This window comes from Leuciscus leuciscus, assembly GCF_965113295.1.
Source record: "Leuciscus leuciscus genome assembly, chromosome: 4".
Lineage (NCBI taxonomy): Eukaryota > Metazoa > Chordata > Actinopteri > Cypriniformes > Leuciscidae > Leuciscus > Leuciscus leuciscus.
The window spans coordinates 52,411,168-52,435,414 of NC_138728.1; the positions used below are offsets into that span (position 1 = coordinate 52,411,168).

General features: G+C 43.6%; 2 protein-coding genes and 1 long non-coding RNA gene across 3 annotated transcripts in view; all 3 read left to right on the plus strand.

Moving 5' to 3' along the window:
* LOC309497079 overlaps nt 1-24,247 on the plus strand; it is a 284,477-nt gene that overhangs the window by 88,174 nt on the left and 172,056 nt on the right. The gene's annotated exons all lie outside the window — the stretch shown is intronic.
* LOC309496448 (putative nuclease HARBI1) lies at nt 2,981-4,078 on the plus strand (the record flags this gene model as incomplete). The annotated part of the gene is made up of 4 exons (XM_082166439.1): nt 2,981-3,220; nt 3,290-3,405; nt 3,502-3,613; nt 3,708-4,078. Exons 1-4 carry the CDS (start codon nt 3,019-3,021, stop codon nt 4,076-4,078), a joined length of 801 nt encoding a protein of 266 aa, XP_082022565.1. The 5' UTR covers nt 2,981-3,018.
* LOC309496449 (uncharacterized protein) lies at nt 7,938-10,594 on the plus strand (the record flags this gene model as incomplete). The annotated part of the gene is made up of 6 exons (XM_082166440.1): nt 7,938-8,545; nt 8,659-8,828; nt 8,905-9,159; nt 9,244-9,534; nt 9,623-9,731; nt 10,512-10,594. The coding sequence occupies exons 1-6, from the start codon at nt 8,185-8,187 to the stop codon at nt 10,592-10,594; spliced, it is 1,269 nt and encodes a 422-aa protein (XP_082022566.1). The 5' UTR covers nt 7,938-8,184.

Consider the following 24,247-nt stretch of genomic DNA (forward strand, 5'->3'; position numbering starts at 1 on the left):
GTGCCCACAAGCCTCTTGACTAATGTATGTTGTCTTTCTAGTTCTGGCTTCAAAATGATGTGAAATTCATCCTGCCTGATCGTTCTCTTAAAACAATACATTGATTTAAACATTGTAAAACAGTTTTTTTTGTCAGAAGAGGTTTATGCGTGGGAGGGGTAATCGCTCATCAATATTAATGAGATTCAGACCAGGGGTGTGACAGACACTCCCCCAATGACTAATTGGCCATCAAGAGAGGCAGCCTGAACAAAGTAGAGGAGATTCAAAGGTTTTGTTTTTCACTGTTTTATTGTAATTCCTCTATGAGGAGGAACTAAATGTTTTAAATTTGCAGGTATCTCACAGTAAATGCTTATGCCCCGTTGATGCGGGCTCTAAGCAAAATAAAGCAAAATAATGCAAAATGAGCAAAATAAACAAAAATAAAGGCAGATAGAATATAGTTACATGTCTTTGTGCCATTCTTGAAAACAGTTCCTGTTTAACTGAAGACACAAGTGAACATTACATGCCTGGCATTACCACATTCCTATAAAAATAATAATATTAATATTAATAAAGGTTGAACAAAGTACTATGCCAGCACATGCATAACTGATGGACAGTCAGCATTTTGGTAAAACAACAAAAATAAGCTCTTTTATACTAACATTACCAATCACTAATTGTAATATTGTGCATACATAACACCACAATTTTTGCAATTGTGTCTGGTAATTGTGTTTTACAATTGTGTCTGGCAATCCACACAGGCAGGCACATGTACATATAGCATCACTAAGTATATAAACAAAATTGGTCTAACATCTGTAAAATAGTGGGTAAATATGTACTTACTCCTTCTGATTTCTGTCTGTGTTGCTGCGTGCCCTCTTAGTGCGAGTTGCAGTGAGAGGTGAGAGTGAGCAACCTACATCATTCCTTTCAAAAAAAGTTGAAAACTATTATTATCATATATTTTAGAGTACTATTCCAGCACATGCACAACTGTTGGGCATTAGCATGCTGATAAGATAACACAAAGAAAAAAATGTAACATTATCAACCAACCTCTAAAAATAAATAAATTCATACAGGCTCATATTGTAATAAGTATATAAACAAAATTGCACAAACATTGGTAAATATGTACTTACTCTTTCTGACGTTCAACTGTGTTGCTGCGTGCCCTCCGAGTTGCAGATGAAGGAGATGCAGCATTCCTGTTTTAAAAAAAGTTGAAAACTATTATAACATAAATATTTCAAAGTATATTACCATTAGTCTATATGAATAACTGATGCAAATAATTGTAGACACGTGCTGTAGGCATTTATTGTGTGTAATGGGCCATTACGGAGATAGCACAACGCAAACATTAACACATTTGCAATTCATCAGCTGGGCATATTTACACATTTCAGCACATACACACATTTGCAATAGATATTTGCAAGCACTCTTCATTTAAATATAAATTACTCTGAATGGAAAGTATGGAAATGGTCCAACCAGTAAAATCTGTAGCCTACGTTTATTTAAAATAGCTTGTCAACTAATTTATCTGTACTGTAGGCTAATTGGCCTACGTGTTGTAGCCTAGTCATTAAAATTAAATAAAACAATTTAGTTCATATTTAGGTTTAAATAAAATCATTATTTTTTTTTATTTCATTTATGTTGATTATATGAAAAGTGAAAAGCATGAGTCAGATCATGCGCAATCGCGAGACAAATGGAGTGGGCAGAGAAGATTTTGACCATTTCATTAAGTTTATTTTTTGTATAAAGCCTTTCTTTAAAGTGAATTTCGTTTTGTAGGCTATTAATTGTAGCCTATCTTAATTTTAATAGTTGTTTCATCAACCAAATGCCTGTATTTAAAACATAAGAATTAAAAATAGCAGGAACTGGAGGCCTCATAAATGAACCCAAACTCATAAGCTTTGCCTAAAATACCAGAGAAATATATAGAAAGCTCGAAATGTGTTATTTTAAACAAAACTATTAAAAACGAAAGAAAACAGACTGCATGAAGCCTCTCTCCTACTTTATAAAGCATAGCCTAGACCATTTAAATATAATTACTCTGAATGACAAGTATGGAAATGGTCCAACCAGTAAATATGTAGCCTACGTTTATACAAAATAGCTTGTCAACTAATGCAAGTAAATTTAAAAAGACTTACTCATCCGAAATATCCACGCCTGGATCAAGTCGCTCCTCAAAATACAAACGTTCATTGTCAGAGTCCTCTTCTTCTTCTGAGGAAAAAGTGAACTCTTCATCACTATCCAGGACGAGCTGAAGGGCTTCCTCACTGGTGTATCGCGTCATCTTCCAACGGCGCAGGAACGTGAGTGAATGAAACTAGCTGGTTTTAAAGCATTTAAGGGGGCTTTTTACCTTATTTTGCATAGATCACCTCAGCACATTATCTTATGAATAGCGCGCTCTGCGAGTGGGTGTGAACTCATTTCAGGGGGCGTTTACCTTATTTTGCATAGATCACCTCACATTATCTTATGAATAGCGCGCTCTGCGAGAGGGCGTGAACTAATTACAGATATATAGATGAGACGGGAGAAACTGTACTTCACTTTAGTTTCATACAGATTACATTGCAGGAGAATATTTGTTTTGAATGTGAACTGTTTTATTTAAAAGTAGAAATTTAAAGCTTTCTTTAGACGCATGTTTCATGGTTGTGTGATAAGTATTCGCTGAGTTTTCCAGACTTGTTCCAGAAAGATTTTTGTGGAGACAGAGTGAGCTGAAAGCGCACCCTGTTTATTTTATTTATTTAAAAATAAAAACAAGGTTTTGATGTTAATGTGAGTGTACACAAAAAAAAGAAGACCCTCTATAGTTTATAATCATGTATTTATTTTATTTATATGACCATAAATTACGGATTTTTTTAAGTTTATGTTGCTGCTATGTGAAAAAAATCCAGCAAAACACGTGGGCGCGTTTCTCGACCTCAGAGGGTTAAGCACCGCACTGCACGGAGCCATGCACTGAGTGTGGAGCAAATGGTTTGTGTGGCCTTGCGCTTTTTTGCTAGTGGAGCCTTCCTGTACTCAGTGGGGGATGCAGAACAGCTGAACAAGGCCACAATTTGCCGCACAATAAGGAGTGTGTGTCTGGCTATCAAAGCATTAGCAGATGTCTTCATCTCCTTCCCTGGCCACAGAAGACTCTGTGACATCAAAGAGGAGTTCTATAGGATTGCAGGTAAGAGGATCTACAAACTACAGGACAACTGTTAACACATAGTAGGATACTCATTACTTTGTGTGACAGGTTTCCCCAATGTCATTGGTGCAGTGGACTGCACACACATAAGGATAAAAGCCCCCTCAGGTGCCCATGAGGCCGATTTTGTGAATAGGAAATCCTTTCACAGCATTAATGTTCAGGTGAACATAACTTTTTGATATTGTCCATTGACGAACACTCTGCATTGCCAGTGATGTGCATTGATTGGTGTAATATTCCTCATCTTATGATTTCAGATGGTCTGCAATGCTGACTGTGTGATCAGCAATGTTGTGGCAAAATGGCCTGGCTCAGTCCATGACTCCAGAATCTTTCGGGCCTCTGAAATCTATCAGTGCCTATCACAAGGTAAGCCACACAACCCCTATTTATAACCATCATGGCTGTGTCAAGAATATCACTGTGTTTATGAGGTAGTAATGATGAGATTTTGTGTTGATAGGTGAATTCTCTGGTGTGTTGCTGGGAGACAGGGGGTATGGCTGCCAGCCTTTTCTCCTGACACCTTTCACAGACCCCCAGGAAGCACAGCAGGCCTACAACCATGCCCATGCCAGGACCAGGGCCAGAGTTGAAATGACCTTTGGCCTCCTGAAGGCACGCTTTCACTGCCTTCACAAATTAAGGGTCAGCCCTGTTAGGGCATGTGATATTACTGTGGCTTGTGCTGTCCTCCACAATGTGGCCTGCCTGAGGAAGGAGAGGGCCCCCAGTGTGCCACCAGCCATTGACTGGGACAATCCGGCAATCTTCCCTGATGACGACAGTGGTCGGCTGCTGAGGGACCAATATGTGTTGAATTATTTTAGGTAGTCCAAAACGTGGGTTCGTGGAAAAAAGCCCATGTTAATAATCTGCCATTGGACGCATAATGGGCCCGAGGGATCGTAGGGTGAATTTGGATGACAAATGCCCACAGACTTGGTGGGAAGTGGGCCTTTTGTGACAACCCCCCAATTCACGGATCACAATCCACTTGCCACGGGACTGTGGTTGTTTGGACACCTCTAGTGGGCGACAGAGAGCATATTGCCCCCAGGACCACCCCCCCCATCCCACTAACCCACTATTTGTCCAATAACCCACTATATTGGGCAAATGCCCCCCCCCAAACACCCCCCACCCCCCCGTCCCATGAACCCATTATTTGTCCAATAACCCACTATTTGGCGCAAACGTCCCGTTGACCCCCCCCCACTCCCAGGCCACGCCCCCGTCCCACGAACCTACTATTTGTCCAATAACCCACTATATGGTGCAAACTTCCCGTTGGCCACCCCCCCCACTCCCAGGCCACGCCCCCCCCACTCCCAGGCCACGCCCCCGTCCCACGAACCCATTATTTGTCCAATAACCCACTATTTGGCGCAAACGTCCCGTTGACCCCCCCCCCCACTCCCAGGCCACGCCCCCGTCCCACGAACCCACTATTTGTCCAATAACCCACTATATGGCGCAAACTTCCCGAAGGGCCGATCGACTAGGGGGCGCCATTTTCCGACTCGCCACGGCCCCCTGGTGCGGGCGGGAAAGTTTGGTGGCCCTAGGGCCTCGTTCAGGTGTCTCGAGGTCGAAAAAGGGCCCCTCGTCCGCGAACCCGCTACGCCGTCAAATGGCCCGTGGGACGGCCCCCGTGCGGAAACGCAGGGTCGTGTCACGTCGAGATTTGATATTTTGACACTCCAGGGGCCCCCGACTCACGGCCCCGAAGCGTGAAAATCTAGGACCTTCCTGAACAAAGTGTGCCACTTATAACAACTTTCACTCAAAAGGCTCTTAGGTTACATGAGTGGAAGAGACACAAGGCCCGAGATTAGGGTTAAAAGGGCGGGAAAGTGTTGCCTTCGCTCTAGAGCCTAGCGCCTTTGGTATGTCGCTCGGGACGGGCCCAGGGGCCACCGTGCCGAGTTTGGGGCCCCTGGGACATTTCTGTCAAAATCCCACTCGCCCATTAAATGAATGTATTCGCCGTAGTGGTTTCGTGGACACCGCTTCCGAAGGGCCGATCGACTAGGGGGCGCCATTTTCCGACTCGCCACGGCCCCCTGGTGCGGGCGGGAAAGTTTGGTGGCCCTAGGGCCTCGTTCAGGGGTCGCGAGGTCGAAAAAGGGCCCCTCGTCCGCGAACCCGCTACGCCGTCAAATGGCCCGTGGGACGGCCCCCGTGCGTAAACGCAGGGTCGTGTCATGTCGAGATTTGATATTTTGACACTCCAGGGGCCCCCGACTCACGGCCCCGAAGCGTGAAAATCTAGGACCTTCCTGAACAAAGTGTGCCCCTTATAACCAACTTACACTCAAAAGGCTCTTAGGTTACATGAGTGGAAGAGACACAAGGCCGAGATTAGGGTTAAAAGGGCGGGAAAGTGTTGCCTTCGCTCTAGAGCCTAGCGCCTTTGGTATGTCGCTCGGGACGGGCCCAGGGGCCACCGTGCCGAGTTTGGGGCCCCTGGGACATTTCTGTCAAAATCCCACTCGCCCATTAAATGAATGTATTCGCCGTAGTGGTTTCGCGGACGCCGCTTCGGAAGGGCCTATCGACTAGGGGGCGCCGTTTTCCGACTCGCCACGGCCCCCCGGTGCGGGCGGGAAAGTTTGGGGCCCCTGGGACCTCGTTCAGGGGCCGCGAGGTCGGAAAAGGGACGCTCGTCCGCGAAACCGTTATGCCTTTTAAATGGGCCGTGGGACGGCCCCCGTACGCAGACGGAAGGTCGCAGGAGCCCGAAACTCGGCGAGCTCCGTCGTCTAGTGTCCCTGAGTCGGGCCCCCGAGTTTGAGGGCCCTAGCCCCTTCCTAAGCGTTTCCTAACCCCCGTTCGTGATGAGTCCAGTGATTGAAAAATGTGGATGGTGACTGGAGATTGTTTTTATTTTTCATGATGACCCACTGGGTCCTATGGACACCTAACATTTTATCGTGTTTAGAACGGGACGAGACCTTTACTTTGAGACCACCCACGGCCTCGTGGGCCCCTGGGGCCCCGAGATACAGACAAAAACAACGCAATTATCAAGGCCAAAACTCGACGGATCCGGCGGGCACCTGGCTCTATGGAACCGTCTATTTGAGCTGAAAAGAATGGTAAAAATTCCGTGATTTTTGGTGGTGTTTTGGCCAAGATATTAGCCGAAAACCACGGCGCGCAAATCAAAATGGCGTCCGCCGGTGACCTCTTGACCCCTGGGACAAAACGACTCGTATCTTGGCAGCGTGAAGACGCAGAGAGCTCAAACTCGGGGGAGGATGTCCCGCGGGGACCCTCTCCTGAACGCAAGAGTCACGGCCCCGGGGACGCCACCTCCCCGGTCGCTGGGACCCCGACTTCGAACGGCTGTAACTCGGGGACCCTAGTGAGCTGGACATTGTGGGTGGGCTCTTTGGAAAGGCCTCGTCCGGCGCTGTGATCGATTCGAGTTTGGGGAACGTGGAGCAAGGGGCACGACCAAAAACAAAAGTAAACTTACTGTCCATTTGTCTAGACATAGCGTCTGGAGATTGTTTTGTTTTAAAATCAGTTGTCGTGCCGATTAACGAGGCTGGGGATTGGTTCCAAACAAGGGTCTGCACACCCACCATTTCGCTCAACTGATCACATCTGCTGACGTTTGACAAGTGAAGGTGAGATTCTCTAACCCTATTCTCTAACTTCATAGTTTATGCAGTCGTAAATCATCTTAAATTGTACTATAAAGTGTTATCGTGCAATGATGTTGTATTGTACATAGCTTTATTAAACGTTATTACACGTACATGACTATTTTCCTTTTTTTCGGGCCTAAATTGATCAATCCGGAGAAGTTATTTAATACCAAGTTCCCCCGAAGGCCTAACATTTGTATTCATTAAATTTTTTAACATCAATGAAGCCCCATATGCAATTGTTAGAAGCTGACTCATATTTTTTATTCTTTAAAGATGGTTAAAAGGTACGGAAATGGTGAGTAGTTCCTTATGGTCCAGGGATTGTCCGTTCTGCCACAGGACCTACCACCAGTTGAGCCAGCACCTCACCACCAGCCACGGGGTCCGCAACAAGGCCGAGCGCAAGCTGCTGCTAGCCATTCCATCCGGGAGGGTGGACATCCGGAAGGGCCCTTGCCCGGTGCCTGCATGCGGCAAATTCAGCTCCCGGTTGGACCGCCACCTTAAGGGCCACACAGAGCTGACGGCCGCAGCTCGTCGGCAGACGATACAGGCTATGAAGCGGAAGAAGATATTGGGGGACCTCGCCGAGCTGAGGGCGACCAACCCGACGGTGCCACTGGCCTCATCCCTGGACCTGGAGGATCCCACAACCGCTGCTCCGGAGGAGGTGATGCCGGGTGAGGAGGTGCTGGACGACGACCCTAACTCTCCGCAGTTTCCCTGCAGCAACCCTGGCTGCATGCGCCTCATCACCAGCCTCAGGGACAACGTGGCCGACCTCAACGGTCAGGTGGACACCCTGAGCCGGGCACTCAGGGACGTGACCCGCCGCTACCGCCTATTGAAGAGGAGGTCGCAGCCCAGCGCCTCCGCCCATGTCGCCAGGGTGACCGGGAGACTTATGGCCGCTCTCGGCACCCCCGAGAGGGGAGAGGCCGAGGAGGAGGAAGGTGAGCCCTGTGCCGGGTCATCCGGAGAGCCGGCCGAGCAGCCTCTCGCCCCCGCCCAGCCACCTCAGCAGGAGAAGTACCCGTTCCCCGACCACGTGCCAGTTCTGAGTGAGTACTTTATCTCTTCTCCCTCTCCCTCTGCGTCCAATGTTCCAACCCCAGTGTTTTTGTTCTGACCCCATTTGCTCTTGTGTTTGTTTTCTCTCTTTTCGCAGATCTCCTCCTCGAGGAGTTCCGCGGCCACCAGGAGGGCGCCGACCCCACTCCGAGGCTGGTGAACAACGTGGGTTCGAAGGTCTTCCGCATCCGGAATTTTGTGGCGTACATGGCGGCGGGGCAGACGGACCTGGCCAGCTTGGCCTTCCTGAACCAGACGGCGAGGATGCGGTCTTGGCATAACTCCCTGAACCAGGCCAAGATCGCGGAGCCGACGGTACAAATGTATTTAAAAAATGTTTCGCAGTTCCTGGCCTACGTGACCGAGACCCCGCCGCCCAACTGCCGGCTCTCCCGCACGGTGATGGTCGGTCTTAACAGGGAGATCAAAAGTTTGATCCGCTCTGTTAGGCGGAGGGTGGTCGTGCATGAGGTGGCGGTCAAACAGGCCAAGGATAGCCACCTCATCCCGAAGGCCGCTCTCCGCCAGTGCGTTGCCTCCACCAAGGTCGCCATTCCTGAGATCCTGGGTAAGTTTTTGCCTCCTCTTACCTCTCAAACCTTGGCGTACCACACACACACACACACACACACACACAAACACACACATGCCCCTTAACGATTGTCTTTTTTTCCCTCACAGCCCGTCTCAAGGTGACTAGCGACAGGAAGGACCAGTGGTCATTTTATGGGCACCTCACCGCCTACCTCGCCTGTATCTATGGGCATCGCGGTGGGGTGTTTCAAAACATGACCATTGGGGAGGTGGAGGCAGCGCGACAGGGAGCAATGGATGGATGCTACGTTATTAATGTGAGTGGTTTCTCTCTCTCTCTCTCTCTCTCTCTCTCTCTTACGTCTCTTGTGTCGTTTTTCGCTGTTTCTACAGATTGCTTCCCACAAGACCAACCAGGCGTTCGGGGCCGCTCAGCTGGCCTTGACTGAGGAGGAGTACGGGTGGCTGACGGAGTTCCTGGCCATGAGGAAGGAGTTAGTGGGCGGTAGCGACGCCCACTACTTCTTCTTCACCTCCAAGCCCAGCTCCTGTAAAAATCTCAACCAGTATTTTCAGGAGGCATGGGCTGGGATGGAGCTGCCAGGAACTCCGACATTCACTGACGTGAGGACCTCCATCGCAACCCACGTGAGTTTCCCAGCCCGTGTTTCTGCCTTGTGAACCTCTGACGTGCGCATGTTTGTTTCCAACTGTGCTTTCCTCTCTGTACAGGCCAAGAACACCCACAGCCCCGGGGACAGGCACAAGGTGTCCAGATTTATGTGCCACGACACCTCCACGGCTGACCGCTTTTACGCGTTAAATCTAGACGCCAAGCAGGCCGCGGAGCAGCGGAAGCTGTTCGAGTCAGCCGTGGAGGGTGAGGAAGCCCCTCCGGGGACCCCGGAGCGCCCCACCACCTCCTCCTCCGGTCCAAAGGTGGCCAGGAGTAAGCGGCCGCCCCCCGCCGCCACCCCTCAGCAGACAGAAGAGGAAGAGGGTGACCCGAGGGAGTCCGCTTCGGTAAGTCCAACTTTTGATGGGTCCGTTTAACCGTTTGTCTGACGAGTGGGCGTGTTCGCTGATTCTTTGACCATCTCGCTCGTTGCAGGAGGAGCCTAGCCCAGCAAAGCGGCGCCAGAGGGCCCTCAGACTGAAAAACCCTATTGTCCGGCTGTCCCCTGTGAAGTCCCCACACAAGGTGGCCCAGAAGCTGCTGAGTGCAGCCAAAAAGCGACAACGGAAAGCAACCCGACATTTTTTTTTAAGTTCTATTTGTTCTATTTGTTCACAAAGTGTATGTTCTCATGTTCTAATAAACATTTGTAATGTTACATTTGTCTTGTCTTTTTTTTATGCTAATTGGTGGACCTAAGACCTCGTTCAGGGGTCGGAAGGTCGAAAAAGGGTGAAAAACACATGCTTTGTTAAATAACTGCAGTAAAATAGATTGCAGGTGGGATTGTGTCCATTTGCAGCATATTTTCATGTACGGCGGGAAAATCATTTTACAAATATAATGGGTTATTGGACAAAAAGTGGGTTCGTGGGATGATCCCACGTAGAATTTATCCCATTGTAAAAATTGTGGGTTCGTGGACGGTGGAATTATGGGATGGGACTTGGTGCTATGGACTCAGGGGAGGCCCCTGAGTGCAGTAAAATGGTTTTCATCATGACAGGAACTTTAAAAAAAAAACTATGTCCAATATTGACTTATTGAATGATTGGCGGGAAATCATTATACAAATATACTGGGTTATTGGACAAAAAGTGGCTCCGTGGACACGTGGTTTTTAAGCTCACCATTCTATTTCTTTTGATAAAAACAATTTTACTGCACTCAGGGGCCTCCCCTGAGTCCGTAGAACCAAGTGCCACCCCAAAATTCCACCGTCCACGAACCCACAGTTTTTTTCCATTGAATTAATGCTACGTGGGATCTCCATATCTCAGCTCTGGAATGATCTAGAACCTCCATTTTTGCACTCATCCCTAAGTCTCAACACCCTCTAACAGAATCCAGAGTTTCAAGAAGATCAACGGGACGTTTTCCCAAAATAGTGGGTTATTGGACAAATAGTGGGTTCGTGGGATGATCCCACGTAGCATTTATCCCATTGTAAAAATTGTGGGTTCGTGGACGGTGGAATTATGGGATGGGACTTGGTGCGATGGACTCAGGGGAGGCCCCTGAGTGCAGTAAAATGGTTTTCATCATGACAGGAACTTTAAAAAAAAACCTATGTCCAATATTGACTTATTGAATGATTGGCGGGAAATCATTATACAAATATACTGGGTTATTGGACATATAGTGGGTTCGTGGGACGGGGGCGTGGCCTGGGAGTGGGGGGGGGGGGGGTCAACGGGACGTTTGCGCCAAATAGTGGGTTATTGGACAAATAATGGGTTCGTGGGACGGGGGGGGGGGGGGGGGGGGGGTGGGGGGGCATTTGCCCAATATAGTGGGTTATTGGACAAATAGTGGGTTCGTGGGATGGGGGCGTGGCCTGGGAGTCGGGGGGCGGGGTCAACGGGACTTTTGCGCCATATAGTGGGTTATTGGACAAATAGTGGTTTCGTGGGACGGGGGGGTCCGCCCAAAACAGTGGTCAAACGGACAAATAGTGGGTTAGTGGGACCGGTCACGTGTGCTGCCCCACCCAGGACGAAGGCCGAACTGCTTCCGTGGGTCTCGGGCTCCGGGGGCCTCCCATTGGCACGGGCACGGTCGGCGTGCGGCGTCGGCCGGCCCCCCAAAAATTTCGGGGGGCCGGCGCGCTCGTCCGCGGACCGCCGTCCGCGAACCCATGCTCCAATGGTGGAAAGGACGTTTTTTTCGGTTATGGACTATCTAGAGTTAGTATGTGTGCTTTCAATTTTGGTTAAATATGTCCTGCGGTGGCAGAGGAATTTGGGTTTTTTTGGGTTCGTTTTTTTACGAATTTGGCCTCTTATGATGTTTGTGCGGTAAACTGTGTGTAATACAAGGCTGCAGGGAGGCTACTGCATCCATTCATTTGTCTGTTCAGTTGATGTGTATGGATTTGTCCTGCATTTATTTTAGTGTGCAGACATGCAGGGTGTGTTATATACAGACCTCTGAATGTGTATGTATCATTTTGTATAATATGCTTTGATTCTGTGCTTTCCATCTTGTAGAGTCACTGTGACTTCAGTTTCGAAAGGAGCTGATGGTTTACCTGCTTTGTTTTGCCCTTATTCAATAAAGGAACATAATGTTACACATTGTGTTTTTATATTCATATGGAATGTGTATTTGTGTATTTGTTTATATGACAGAGTACTAGGGCCACACTGAGGAAAAAGGATAAAGTCATACATTTATGAGGCTGGTTCTTTCTGCAGAAAAGCTACATATTCTTTTTACAGTTTTGATACTTATGACAATGTGATACTTAATATTCTGGCACATCAGCATGTCTTTGTTTATGAAACCATACTGAAGTACAATTTCACGAAATGCCCTACATCTGTCATTTTAACAACTGTCCTCCTTTAAAACAACTGGTTACAATATTATGACTTGTCTTTTTTTTCCCTCTGTGGCCCTAATATTCTATCATTTTATATATAGCCTTATAGTCTATGGGAAACTGTAAATTATCTAATGATAGCAACATCATCTAAAAATCATTATTTATCCAAAATGATTGAAATTAATGATCACAAACGTTTAAATAATGACAGTGGGTCTAGTTATATGTGATAACAATGTATAGTGAGCAGTGAAATAACTATTGGTTTCCATTTGTGGTGACTGCTGACTGACATTAGGGATGAGATTAAATAGATCCTGGAATTTAGCCTGGTCTGGAGCAGGCTAGCTCCACAGAATAAATCTCCATGGTAATTTATACCATAACATATCCTCCTGCCCCCTATCCAGCTTTAGTGCAACCGGATTACGGATCAATTGAGCCAGGATCACCAAGATATCCTGGCTTAATCCCTTATCCTAGTTTTGTGCAACAGGCCCCAGATCACAAAATCGACGCCCCTCCCACGATTGTTGATTGACAGCAGCATGTCAACACAGACCCGCCCCCGCTCGTGAGCGAGCTGTCAATCAAAGTCTGCGTGGACCGGCGCGTCATTGTTGAAACGTTGGAGCACTGTCTATGAGCAGATTGTGGTGTACTGTTCTTGGGTGCAATAAGGAACACAGCATCATTTTGATGTTCCTAAATCCGAACTGCTGAAGACGCAGTGGCTGAGTTTGTTTTCGAAGGGAATATTCCCCACGATCAACGTTAATGCTTTCATGTTTGCGCAAATCATTTCACATACCAGACTGCTCTATAAACGAGGATCAGTAAAGCTGGTTTTGCAAAGAAGCTGCTCCTGAAAAAAAGGATCGGTACCAACTATTCATGTTCCTGCTGCACCTCCAGAAGAGGGATGGAACTTTTCTTGCAAAAACCATTTACACCATATGTAACACAACATCTTCTGCAGAACTGACAGTCTGGGACGAACACTGCCTTCACATTGGACAGTGGTATAGTATGTCTAACATCTCAGTGAGACAGTATGACCACAAACCATGTGTGAGTACGACAAAAGACACTGAGTTTACAAGCATTCCATCTCAAGGCACTGCAATCTTTGTTCCCACCACAACCTCAGTCACTCAAAACTGTGAAATAATTGGCGCACAAATAACAAACACTTATATCTGTCCATTAAAATATCCTATTAGTAACATGTCACTATTAGGCTTGGGTATCGAGTATTGATTGGAACCGGGACTAGATTTTCCCGGAATTGTTCAAAAGTTTAAATTTCGATAGTTTCGTTGAAACTACATTGAGGCAGCTAACAAATTAGCCCACATATTTTGTTCATAGACAATTTACGGCCTGAGATTGCGAACGTTAGCCAGGCTTGTGACCAGGCAGGCCTAACGTTACTCCGTTCACCATAGCGGCAAGGGGGAAGATGTCGGTGCAACAAAAGGAAGAGTGCCACAGAAAGGTCACTGCACACATCGTGAAAAGGCTGCATCTCTTTTCAGAGGTGGAATCACCAACATTTAGGTTAGTTAAGCAATAACGATAGAGCTAAGCTAATTGATACTGAGCCAGGGAGCGTTTCCCAAAAGCATAGTTGCAAACCTGTCCATCAAGAAACGAGTGGAGAGAGAGCTGCAGATATACCAGGAAGTTCCACCGGTCCTTATGTCTGAGGACCCTGCTGCATGGTGGTGGAACCAAAAAAAGACTTATCCTTAGGGCTGTGCCATATCATACCGTCCACGATAATACCGGTATAAATTTTTACATGATAAAAAAGCGTCATATCGCGATATCACTGATATAGCGACGCAATGACGTATGGCACATTACGTTCCCTAGCACGCACAACAACAACACCTGTCTGAGCGTGAGAGCAGCAAGTCAGCCTCCAATGACAATCAAATCAATAATTTTTAAACTTTCTCCAAGACGCAATATTACCAACCGCGTGAGTTTCTCCAAGACATAATATTACCAACCGGTGCCGCGTCTTCTCTCTCTCGCTCTCAAAATGGGTTGCACAAGTCAAGCGTCGATACCACACTCGTGTTTAGCAGTCAGGACATGAAGGTCACTTGCATTGTAACTAAAGTTTATCGTATTCACTTCTTTTTAAGTCTTATCAGTTTAAACATTTGCGATTTTAAACTATTCAGTACTCTCGCGTGCTCTGTTTACTCTGCGTGCATACATACAGTAAAGCCGTCTCACAAACAGCTCGCGAGTAACAAAAGTTCTTTTTCACGTGGGGGTGGGGGTGGGTTACACGCAAAATTGTGTAAAAATGCCGGTCATGGTTAGTATATTCATAAACAGTCGGTTATGTCTGAAATTTGCATAAAACGCGTGTGACAGTCAGTATCATGAAAACAGTAATGGATCCGGGCACTAGCTCTAAAAGTGACAGCAGCCATATGTGTCTGTCATTGTTGTCGTCAAAACAACAAAAGATAGCTTTCATTGTAAGGAATCAGAATTAATATCCTATGCATTTAATTTAGTCAGGACTATCAGTGCTATTTTACATTTGATTACCTTATACAGTTTCTGTAGCATTTCTGAATACTAGTGTTAGACCTACCCAAAAACTTTTCTCTTTATTTGTATCTTTACAAATACTACTTTTTTCAATTTAATTCAAAGATTGAAATCAAGCTTCCTTGTGTTGTGTAAAATCTTAAAAACAAAATTACCCAATTGTAAAAACACAATGAGTGAGCAAACATTTAGGTGAGATAAATGTAATAAAAAAAATTGACAACTTTTTTTTCTATATCGTCATAAATATCATTATCGCAAATATTCTTGAAATATCGTGATATAATTTTGAGGCTATATCGCCCACCCCTACTTTGCTGTCAAATCTCGCTTTCTCCTATTTATGCGTTCAAGCTTCTTCTATACCCAGCAAACGTGTTTTCTCCACAGCAGGAGATACTTTCTGTCCAGAACGCATCCTGCCTGAGAAGGCAGATATGATCATTTTCCCAAACAAGAACTGTTTCTGATTTTATACTGTACCTGCTGCTAATCTGGACTGGGTTTTACAAGATGTTTCTTATTGTTTACTTGCTATTCTGCACCAGGTTAGCCCATCAGTGGGAGCACGGTAACATGTTTAAGTACCTGCAGCATCATACACTCATGTGTAAATGTGTTTTGAAAAATAAAGCTCTCTTGAGAAAAGTGTACCCCTGTGAAAAATATTCATAATTTATAATATTTATATTCAAGTTCATAGATTTTATATTTATATTGTAGTTGAAAACAGCCCTGTGAGAAATTCATAGTAAAGTCCATAAAAAGTAAAAAGTTCATAGAATTAAAATTGATGGAGAAGGTCAGACTATTTCCTTAAGAAAGACCGTTGGTTAGCTAGCTCATTTAAAACTTTTTTGACCCTGCCTCTCAAAAGAATCGGAATCAAGAATCGTTAGGAACCGGAATCGAAATCGTTAAAATTCAAACGATACCCAACTCTATCCAGTTCAAAAATACTGTGTCCAAAATGTCAAACCCTATTCAAATCAACTGCAATACAAGTTAAAACATATGGAAACCTGGCTATGAAATCTTCTTCTGGCAACATTTTTAAAGCAAAAATTGGCAATAGCATTGTTAGCGCACTTGTTGATGTAGAACGCACCAGATCTAATGATGATATTGTTGATTGTCTGCTTGAACTACCAGAAATGAAAGTCATGACACACAATGAGTTTATCATCAGGATTGAGCCTATAGCTTCACTGGAGACCAACACAACTGCCATGACTACTGAAAGAGCTGGACAGTCTAAACAAGACTTCGAAGATACAGAGTTTGATCATACTTTACTGCAAATGCACACACCACCACACAGAACACATCCTACACCAACAGACACATCTCCTTGTGCCATCCAGGAAACACAAACTGACATAGAGCTAGAGCTTAGATTCTCTGCCCGAGCCCAGACTCGAACCGCCCGTGGAGGTATGGAAACATTTTAAACTAGTCGTGGGGAGTGACAACATGTGTTGGCTTTGTCTCGTGCATTAAATGCGACACGCTGCTCGCCTATGACAGCAAATAAACGGGGACTTTGACGATGAACAGACACATGAAGCAGTCTTGCCATGACATAAATTATGATAGTAGTTAGCCTCAGCCCTCAATGTCCTCTTTTGTTACTTTTCCGATCCATTCAATTATTTCTGAATAAACAAACAACGCAGTTTACATGCTTCTTCCTTGTTACATTATTCATTAAGCTAATATTAATAAATGCACGCACAATTATGAACTTGATAAATGTTACAGATATATTTTACTATGCACAAACAAATGCCTTTCAACTTACATGTGCAAAATTCAGAATTAAATGAATGTGCTGCAATTTGTACAAAAAGAGAGTCTGTAGTAGCCTACGTGTTTTAGCCATTAAATAAACACATTTAGTTTCAAATTTGTTAAGTTTTGTTTTGAAGAAAACTTTTCTTTAAAGTGAATTTCGTTTAGTATAAATTGTATCTTAATTTTAATAAATTTTTCATCAACCAATTGCCTGGATTTAATACATAAAAAGCAATATAGCAGACACTATAATCATGACATGGAGGCGCCGGCGCGCCACGGTCACATACACCATTTGAAACTCGTAACACACGCTGTCACCGAATTTACAAATGCACATCTTGCTTGTTGCTCACACACATTGTTGAAGTAACATTATTAATAATAATTAATCTTTAAGAATATTTGATTGAATGCTGAATGTTGTGCTTGTTCAATTTAATAAAATTAAAACTTTAATTGTGATAATTAAAATAATTGAATTTTTAATATTGAGTGGCCAAATTTTGCTCATTTATTAATAGTATTTATATAATATATATAACTGCGCAGCTCCCCCTGTAGCCTAAAGGATCTAGCACAGCAGCACCTGCGTAAAAAAAAAAATTTGGGCGCCGCCCCTGGTTATAACGGCCCACATATTAAAAATGGTCGGGTTTAAATTGGGCTCGGGCTCATAATTACAGTGAACGTGTCGGGCCGGGCCGGGCTCGGACACAACGTGCTTGGGCTCGGGTAGGGTCGGGCTTGATTTGTTGGGCCCGATCTAAGCTCTACATAGAGCAACCATCCAACTCAACTCATGTCCAAGAACCAAAAGGTACAAACAAAAACTTGCGGTCAGTACAAAAAAAAAAAAAAGATGAAATATTTGTTTCCTTTCCACTGTAAAAACGTCGTTTGTATTTCATTTAATACTTGTTGATTAAATGTCTCCATGTTCAAAATGTATATATTTTTTTACATGCACTGAAAAAAATTACTCTGACCCCTTGTAAATGTTACATGTTTTTATTTGGTTAATTTCACTGATTTTAATGTGTTATTTAATCCTACTTTTTTTTATTATTAATTTTCAAATTCACTGCCCTTGTTTAAAACAAGTTAATTTCATTCAATTAAAAGTAATTAGAAATTTTTTTTTAATTTAATTTCCATATACTGTCCGGTCTGCGCATGTGCAGACACACTTTTTTTCTGAAGGCGCCAAGGCGGGAGGATTGAACGTGATGCACTCTTTTGAATGCTGCATCCAGCTCTGCATTTTCGGTAAGTAAGCAATTTATAATCATTGGTGTGTTATTTGCGTTACTTAAACAGGGTTCTGTTTACACTTTAAAACATTTGATAGAAAAAATATGTGTTTAGCTAATGCTAAGTTTGTGTTTTTTTTTTTATATATAAATTACATTAGCTAAGGTTACAGCGACTAGCTTAACGTGATCTGTGTAAGGTTAGTAAGTTAACTTAGCTTAAGTGTAAATGCGTGGTGAATTCAGAGTTTGTACAAAAAATGTGATACATGACACACTGAATAGTTACAACCTGCAAATTGACCAGTCAGTCATTGAAGAACTTGCATCTGCCCTGTGTACATCTAATCATATCTATAAGTCAATTGGCAAAGGTTGTCCTTTGGCAACATCCTTTAAAGTCCCTGTAGAGTCAAAATTAAGTATGTGTTCTGAGTTTGTCACACCACAGAAAAATGTGTTATTAGTCAACCAGTCAAATTTGAATGAAAAAAAAAGCCGGCAAGTACATAAAATAAGCTATCAAAATCTTGAAAAAATGAGCAGGAGTCTCTGCTCTCAAACGCTGGGGGCGTGTCCGCTGGCTGCGCTGAAACCACGCCCACTCGCGGGAAAGCTACCGTCGCCTCACTCAACTGTCTGTCACCGCTACAGCCGGAATGGATGCTCCTAGCAGCTTAATTGTTTTTACAAAGCCATACATGTTCGAGCCTGGACTACCTACTATAATTATAACATAAGCACACAAGGCAACTTACACTCATTGGTGGGCACGCACTGCCAACGATGGCACCACTGTTGTCGGCGCGACGGGAGGATGAAGGCCGAGGCGAGAGATAGTCGGCTCGGCCCCATTCACCAGTAACAGCGGATTATCAGTGAATCCCAGTTGTCTCCGACGAAAGTTTATAAAACTATCCCGTGTAAAATGATCACTACAGAGGCAGGTTTTGGCGGTGATCCTCAGCTCTCCATCAAGGTGGCTCTTCACAAAATTAATCCACCTCTTGTTGATGTGATACGTTAGTTTTTCGGAAATTTGAATAAGGACACTGATCTGTTTTGTACGTGATCGCATCCAGGTTACATGCATTTCCGTGATAAGGCATAGCTAGCTAGCAAACTGTAGGCTGTAGTAACCATAGATATCATATAAAGCCTTTATATGATATCTATGGTAGGCTAGTAACTAACAGTAGCCTACTGACAGTAACTCGCGATCGGCAAACTGATGTGAATGTGCTCTATTTATATTGTTAGGGGAGGGGACAGCGTCAGGGGCTCCAGTGCGTCATCAAGTAGGGGCGTGTTCAGGAGCTCAGGGGCTTCAGTGCGTCATCGAGCCCCCGTTTTAGCCCCGCCCAAAAAATCCGGAAAACAGCAATGGTGAAAAACTGTTTAACGGTCTAACTCCACAATTCAGTACTTCACAGTTCACAGTCTTTGTAATATGTTTTAGCAAAACATTTCTAATGTGTTTAGAATTTTTTTTTAGAATTGCCTTTACAGGGACTTTAAGCGCAAAAAAATACTACAGAGACAATTTTCAAGTTGTGAAACCCATAGAATATATCTTGGATGACAAAGATAAAAAGAACGCTGCAGTATATTCCACTATTAAAGTTTTTACAGCAGCTTTTTACTAATGGTCACATTCTTAAAGGGGGGGTGAAATGCTCATTTTTCACTCAATCTCCTGTTAATCTTGAGTACCTATAGACAGTGCTCGAATTGAGGGGGGGCTGGGGGGATCCGGGACCCCCCATAAGGTATTAGGGACCCCCCATAAGAAATAAAAAATAGAATTAGGGGGGTCCCTCAGATATTTTTATTTTAGTAAAAATAATAATGACAAATCTGATTAAATGCATGCAATGGATACAGTACATTTCGTGAATTGATTATTTACAATAATTTATTTTAAGTTTGTTTATAGCTAGTTGTCTCTTTAAAATGTAAACGCCCCGCCCCACATCTAAAGAGCGCTGTGCGCGCGCATGACATCGTTGACTGACAGGATTGTTTGTTTGGCGCCGCTCCGGTGAAGCTAATTTTAGCTTTTTAAAAAATGGAGAAAAATAAACCTTTTTTGAGGGGTAATTGTTTCTCTCTGTATATCTTTCTACTTTATATCTGTCCACTCCATGCCGGGGCTTTTGTATTCCTTGCATAAATTGGAAACACTTAGGCTTAAGTTACTAATTTTTCATTATTAATAGTCCTCCTGGTTCTACAGGAGTGCTAGAGATCTCGATGAAGATGGATAAGTAAGGGTTAATGCCCGACGAGGTGTCCATTGTCAGGTATTAATGCGCGTCGGACGGTTGCCTCCGCCGAAGTCCATTAATACCTGACAATGGACACCTCGCAGGGCATTAACCCGCTTATACCATGGTCACTTAACAAATAACACATTTTTAAACCATTAGTTTATATTTTAATTAGTTTTACAATCGAAATCTAAAGGCTGTCATTGATAAACGGACCTTATCTGAGCCACAAAGTCTGATATTAAATATAGAGTCATTTCAGCCTTAATAAGCCTGTTAACAAGCAGAATCCCTGAAGGAAAGAAGAGGACAGAAAAAGAGACGAGCAGAAACACAAGAACTACATCTGACTTCAGCCACAGTCTAAGATGCTGTTTGTGGAGTTGTTTAATCCTCCTCTGCTGAGATCTTCACAGATTTAATGTCTCCTTTTCGCTTCAGTTCATCTTAGACTGTGGCTGAAGTCAGTTGTAGTTCTTGTGTTTCTGCTCGACTCTTTTTCTGTTCTCTTCTTTCCTTCAGTGATTCTGCTTGTTAACAGGCTTATTAAGGCTGAAATGACTCCATATTTAATATACACAGGTTTTGCGGCTCAGATAAGGTCCAGTTCTGGTTTATTTCTTTGCTCTTGGCTGACATGTGGCATTGCTATGGCCTGCTTGTGGCCCAGATCTGGCAAACAGGAGTGAGCCGCCCAACTGTCATCATTCCACGCTGCATGTGGGTCAGATCCGCATTCCACAAGTGCCAGATGTGGGCCGGATCTGGGCCGAAACGTGTTTTCTACATTTCTATGTAACACATTATATATAGTTATGTTCAGTTCTCCATTTCAGTTGTGGCAAAAGAGACTGAGTTTATATATATATATATACACTAAGTACACTGTAAAAAAATTCTAACCTCCCTAACTCAAAATTTTCTAGTGACTGATAACATCTAAATTTTTCAATTGGCCCAAGTGAAAATCTGTAAATTATAAAATTTAATTTACAGAATTTCACTTGGGCCAATTGCAAAATTTAGATGTTATCAGTCACTAGAAAATTTTGAGTTTGGGAGGTTAGAAATTTTCACCCTCTAAATCCATATTACTTTAGTAAGTAATTTAAAAGAAGAATTATATATATATACACAATTCTTTATCCAGCGTTTTTAATAAATAGTATATATACGCATATTATGATCAAATATACTGTATATTTTGTATAAAGTGTATATTGCGAGACTAACCAACCCCCCGCCCAAAAAAAACTTGGGGACCCCCCATAAGACTTGACTCAATTCGAGCTCTGCCTATAGAGTAGTATTGCATCCTTCATATCTCCAAAAAGTCTTTAGTTTTATTATATTTATAAAAGAAAGATAAGCTGTACCGAGTCTTTCCGGAAAAAAACGAGCGTCTGGAGACACTATGCAGCGCTGCCGATGATTTCCTGTTGAAGCGCGTTGATGTGCGCGGTCTCGCTCTCCTCTGGTCGACGTGTGCGCAGGCGAGCTTTTCCGGGAGAAATGCTCATATAAGGAGTTCCACTCTGGTCTACGTCATTAGATCCACGGTCGGAAAAAAAACCAGCCGAAACTTGTACCAACCCGGAAGTAAGATTTTCGGCACAGAAATTCTCCGTTATTCGTCCAAAATATTTTTTAAAAACTTTGGCCATGTTAAGCATGAGAATCCATCTCTTTAACACTGTAAACAACTCTGAATACATGAAACACCATTGTACCCCCCTTTAAAGCATTAGATAGTCACCTCATATCAGAGGGCAGAGGAGAAGAAGTGAAATACGAGTCTTTTCGAGATGGTCAGTTTTCCAAGGATTACCATTTTCTGTCAGAAGGTGAGCTGCGAGTGTTGTTGAATTTTTATGTTGATGATTTTGAAATTTGTCATCCACTTGGCACATCTCGTAAAAAGCACAAGATCTGTGGCGTTTACTGGACTCTCAGCAATTTACCACCAGATTGTCATTCTTCGTTGTCTTCAATTTATTTGGCCTTACTCTGCAGATTTGATGATGTGAGGAAATATGGCTATGAAAAGGTACTAGAGCCCTTGTTGAGGGATCTTGCCATTTTGGAAAGTCAAGGTATTTGTATTGCTCAGCTTGGAGATTTTGTTAAAGGCACAATACAGTGTGTTTTAGCAGACAATTTGGGGGCCCATGGAATTGCTGGATTTATTGCAAATTTTGCAGGTGAATACATTTGCCGCTTTTGTGTGGCAACAAAGTCGGAAATTCAGGAGAGCGAAGTGAGTTCAGGGACATTTACTCTCCGAAGCAAAGAGATGCATGAAATGCATGTTAGATCAGCACAGGACAATGCACAACCTTGTTACAGTGCTAAAAGGAAGTGTGTTTTCTCTTCATATCTTTCTCATTTCAATGTCTGCACAGGCTACCCTCCAGATGTTGCACATGACATCTTTGAAGGCATATCACCAGTTCAGTTGGCACACTGCCTCAACTTGTTCATTTCAAAAAAGTATTTCACACTTGACAAACTCAATGAGTCCATTCAGAAATTTCCTTACAAGTGGACAGACAAAAGTAATCGTCCTCATGCTATTTCCAGGACATTCATGCTGAAGAAAAGTATTGTAGGAAATGTTTTAAGTAGGTGGTCCATTACACACGCTGCTTTAAAAGTGTACTCTTGTCCATGGCGGTGAAGCATCAGTTCATGATTGCTTATAACTTGGCGTCAACCACAACCGAAACTTCTAGCTCAACTGTCTCACATCCTGACATTTTGCATCAGGATGTGCAGAACATTCTGCAGTTGGAATACCCTGATATTACTCACATTCAGCTCACAAAGAATGCGTCTGTTAATGGAGTTAACTACAGAGAAGGTATGGTTGTCGTTCATGGCTCTTTAGGTGGCTTACCAGAGTTTGCAGAGGTTATCCAGATGGTTGTAGTGGAGAAAAGCTTGATGCATGGTATAGGGAGCATTTTAGGGCATTTGAGTTAAGTCCCACTTCAGAAGTCTCCCTCACTCAACTTGGTGCCTTGTTGGACCAGTACCCCTTGGCAGATTACAGGATTGGAGGCCGGCGAATGGTGACACTTAAAAGATTCATACAGATACAGTACAAGGTTGGATTATTGTAGTTCGTGTTGTGTTCATACGCTGCATGAGTTGATACACTAATACACTAAATATGGTAACAAGAGGGCTGCCTAACATTTCTTACAGGAGGAATAATTTTGTTTTTAGTAATAATAGAAATAATTTTCTTTGGGAAATCCAATCCAATCATCTGACATCTCCCTGTACTAAAGTACCCTCATGTTGCCATTATATAACTGTACATGTTAAGGAAAACATTTGTGACTAAAATAAAACAAATTAGTGTTCAAATCTGTCAGTTTAAAGGGTACATAATATGCACAGTTTCACCTAATCTCATGTTAATCTTGAGTAACTATAGAGTAGTAGTGCATCCTTAATATCTCCAAAAAGTGTTTAGTTTTATTATATTTATAAAAGAAAAATACAGCTTTCCGATTCTCTCCGGAAAAAGCCGAAGTCCTGGAGGCGGAGCTATAGAGTCAAGCGGTAGTGCTTGATTTCCAGCAAAAGACAGAAATCTGATCCAGTTGTACTTACATGAATGGGGTCTTTTATCACTGGGACCGCTCCACGTTTTAATAGCAAACGATTTGCAAATCCAGCGTCGACCTGGGCCTTGTTAATAAAACATTCGTCACTGAAATGACCAGAACACACAACCGCACTCGGTACACTCCGTTGCTGCCCCGGAAAAACAAACTGCATCCACTGTTCCTGTAACACTGGGTTCTTTGGAAAGCTGAACACGGTAAGCTTTCCCTCACATCCAAAACACACTTTTTTGGAGACATTCTTGAACAAATCCTATGCAGCGCTGCCGATGTCTCGCTGTCTCACTCTCCTCTGGTCAACGTGTGCGCGGGCGCGCTTTTCCGAGAGAAATGCTCATATAAGGAGTTCCACTCTGGTCTACATCATTAGATCCACGATCGGAAAAAAAAACAGCCGAAACTTGTACCAACCCGGAAGTAAGATTTTCGGCACAGAAATTCTCCGTTATTCGTCCAAAATATTTTTTTTAAACTTTACCCATGTTTAGCATGAGAATCCATCTCTTTAACACTGTAAACAACTCTGAATACATGAAACACCATTGTACCCCCCCTTTAAGTATATCATGTTCAAAGGAAGAACTACCACACAACCACAAACAAAGAAAAAAATATCTCTGTGTTTTTCATTCCACACAGAGAAAGTAACAGTTAAAATTCATCCTGACTTCAACAACAGGGTATATGCAGGAATCATAGAGATG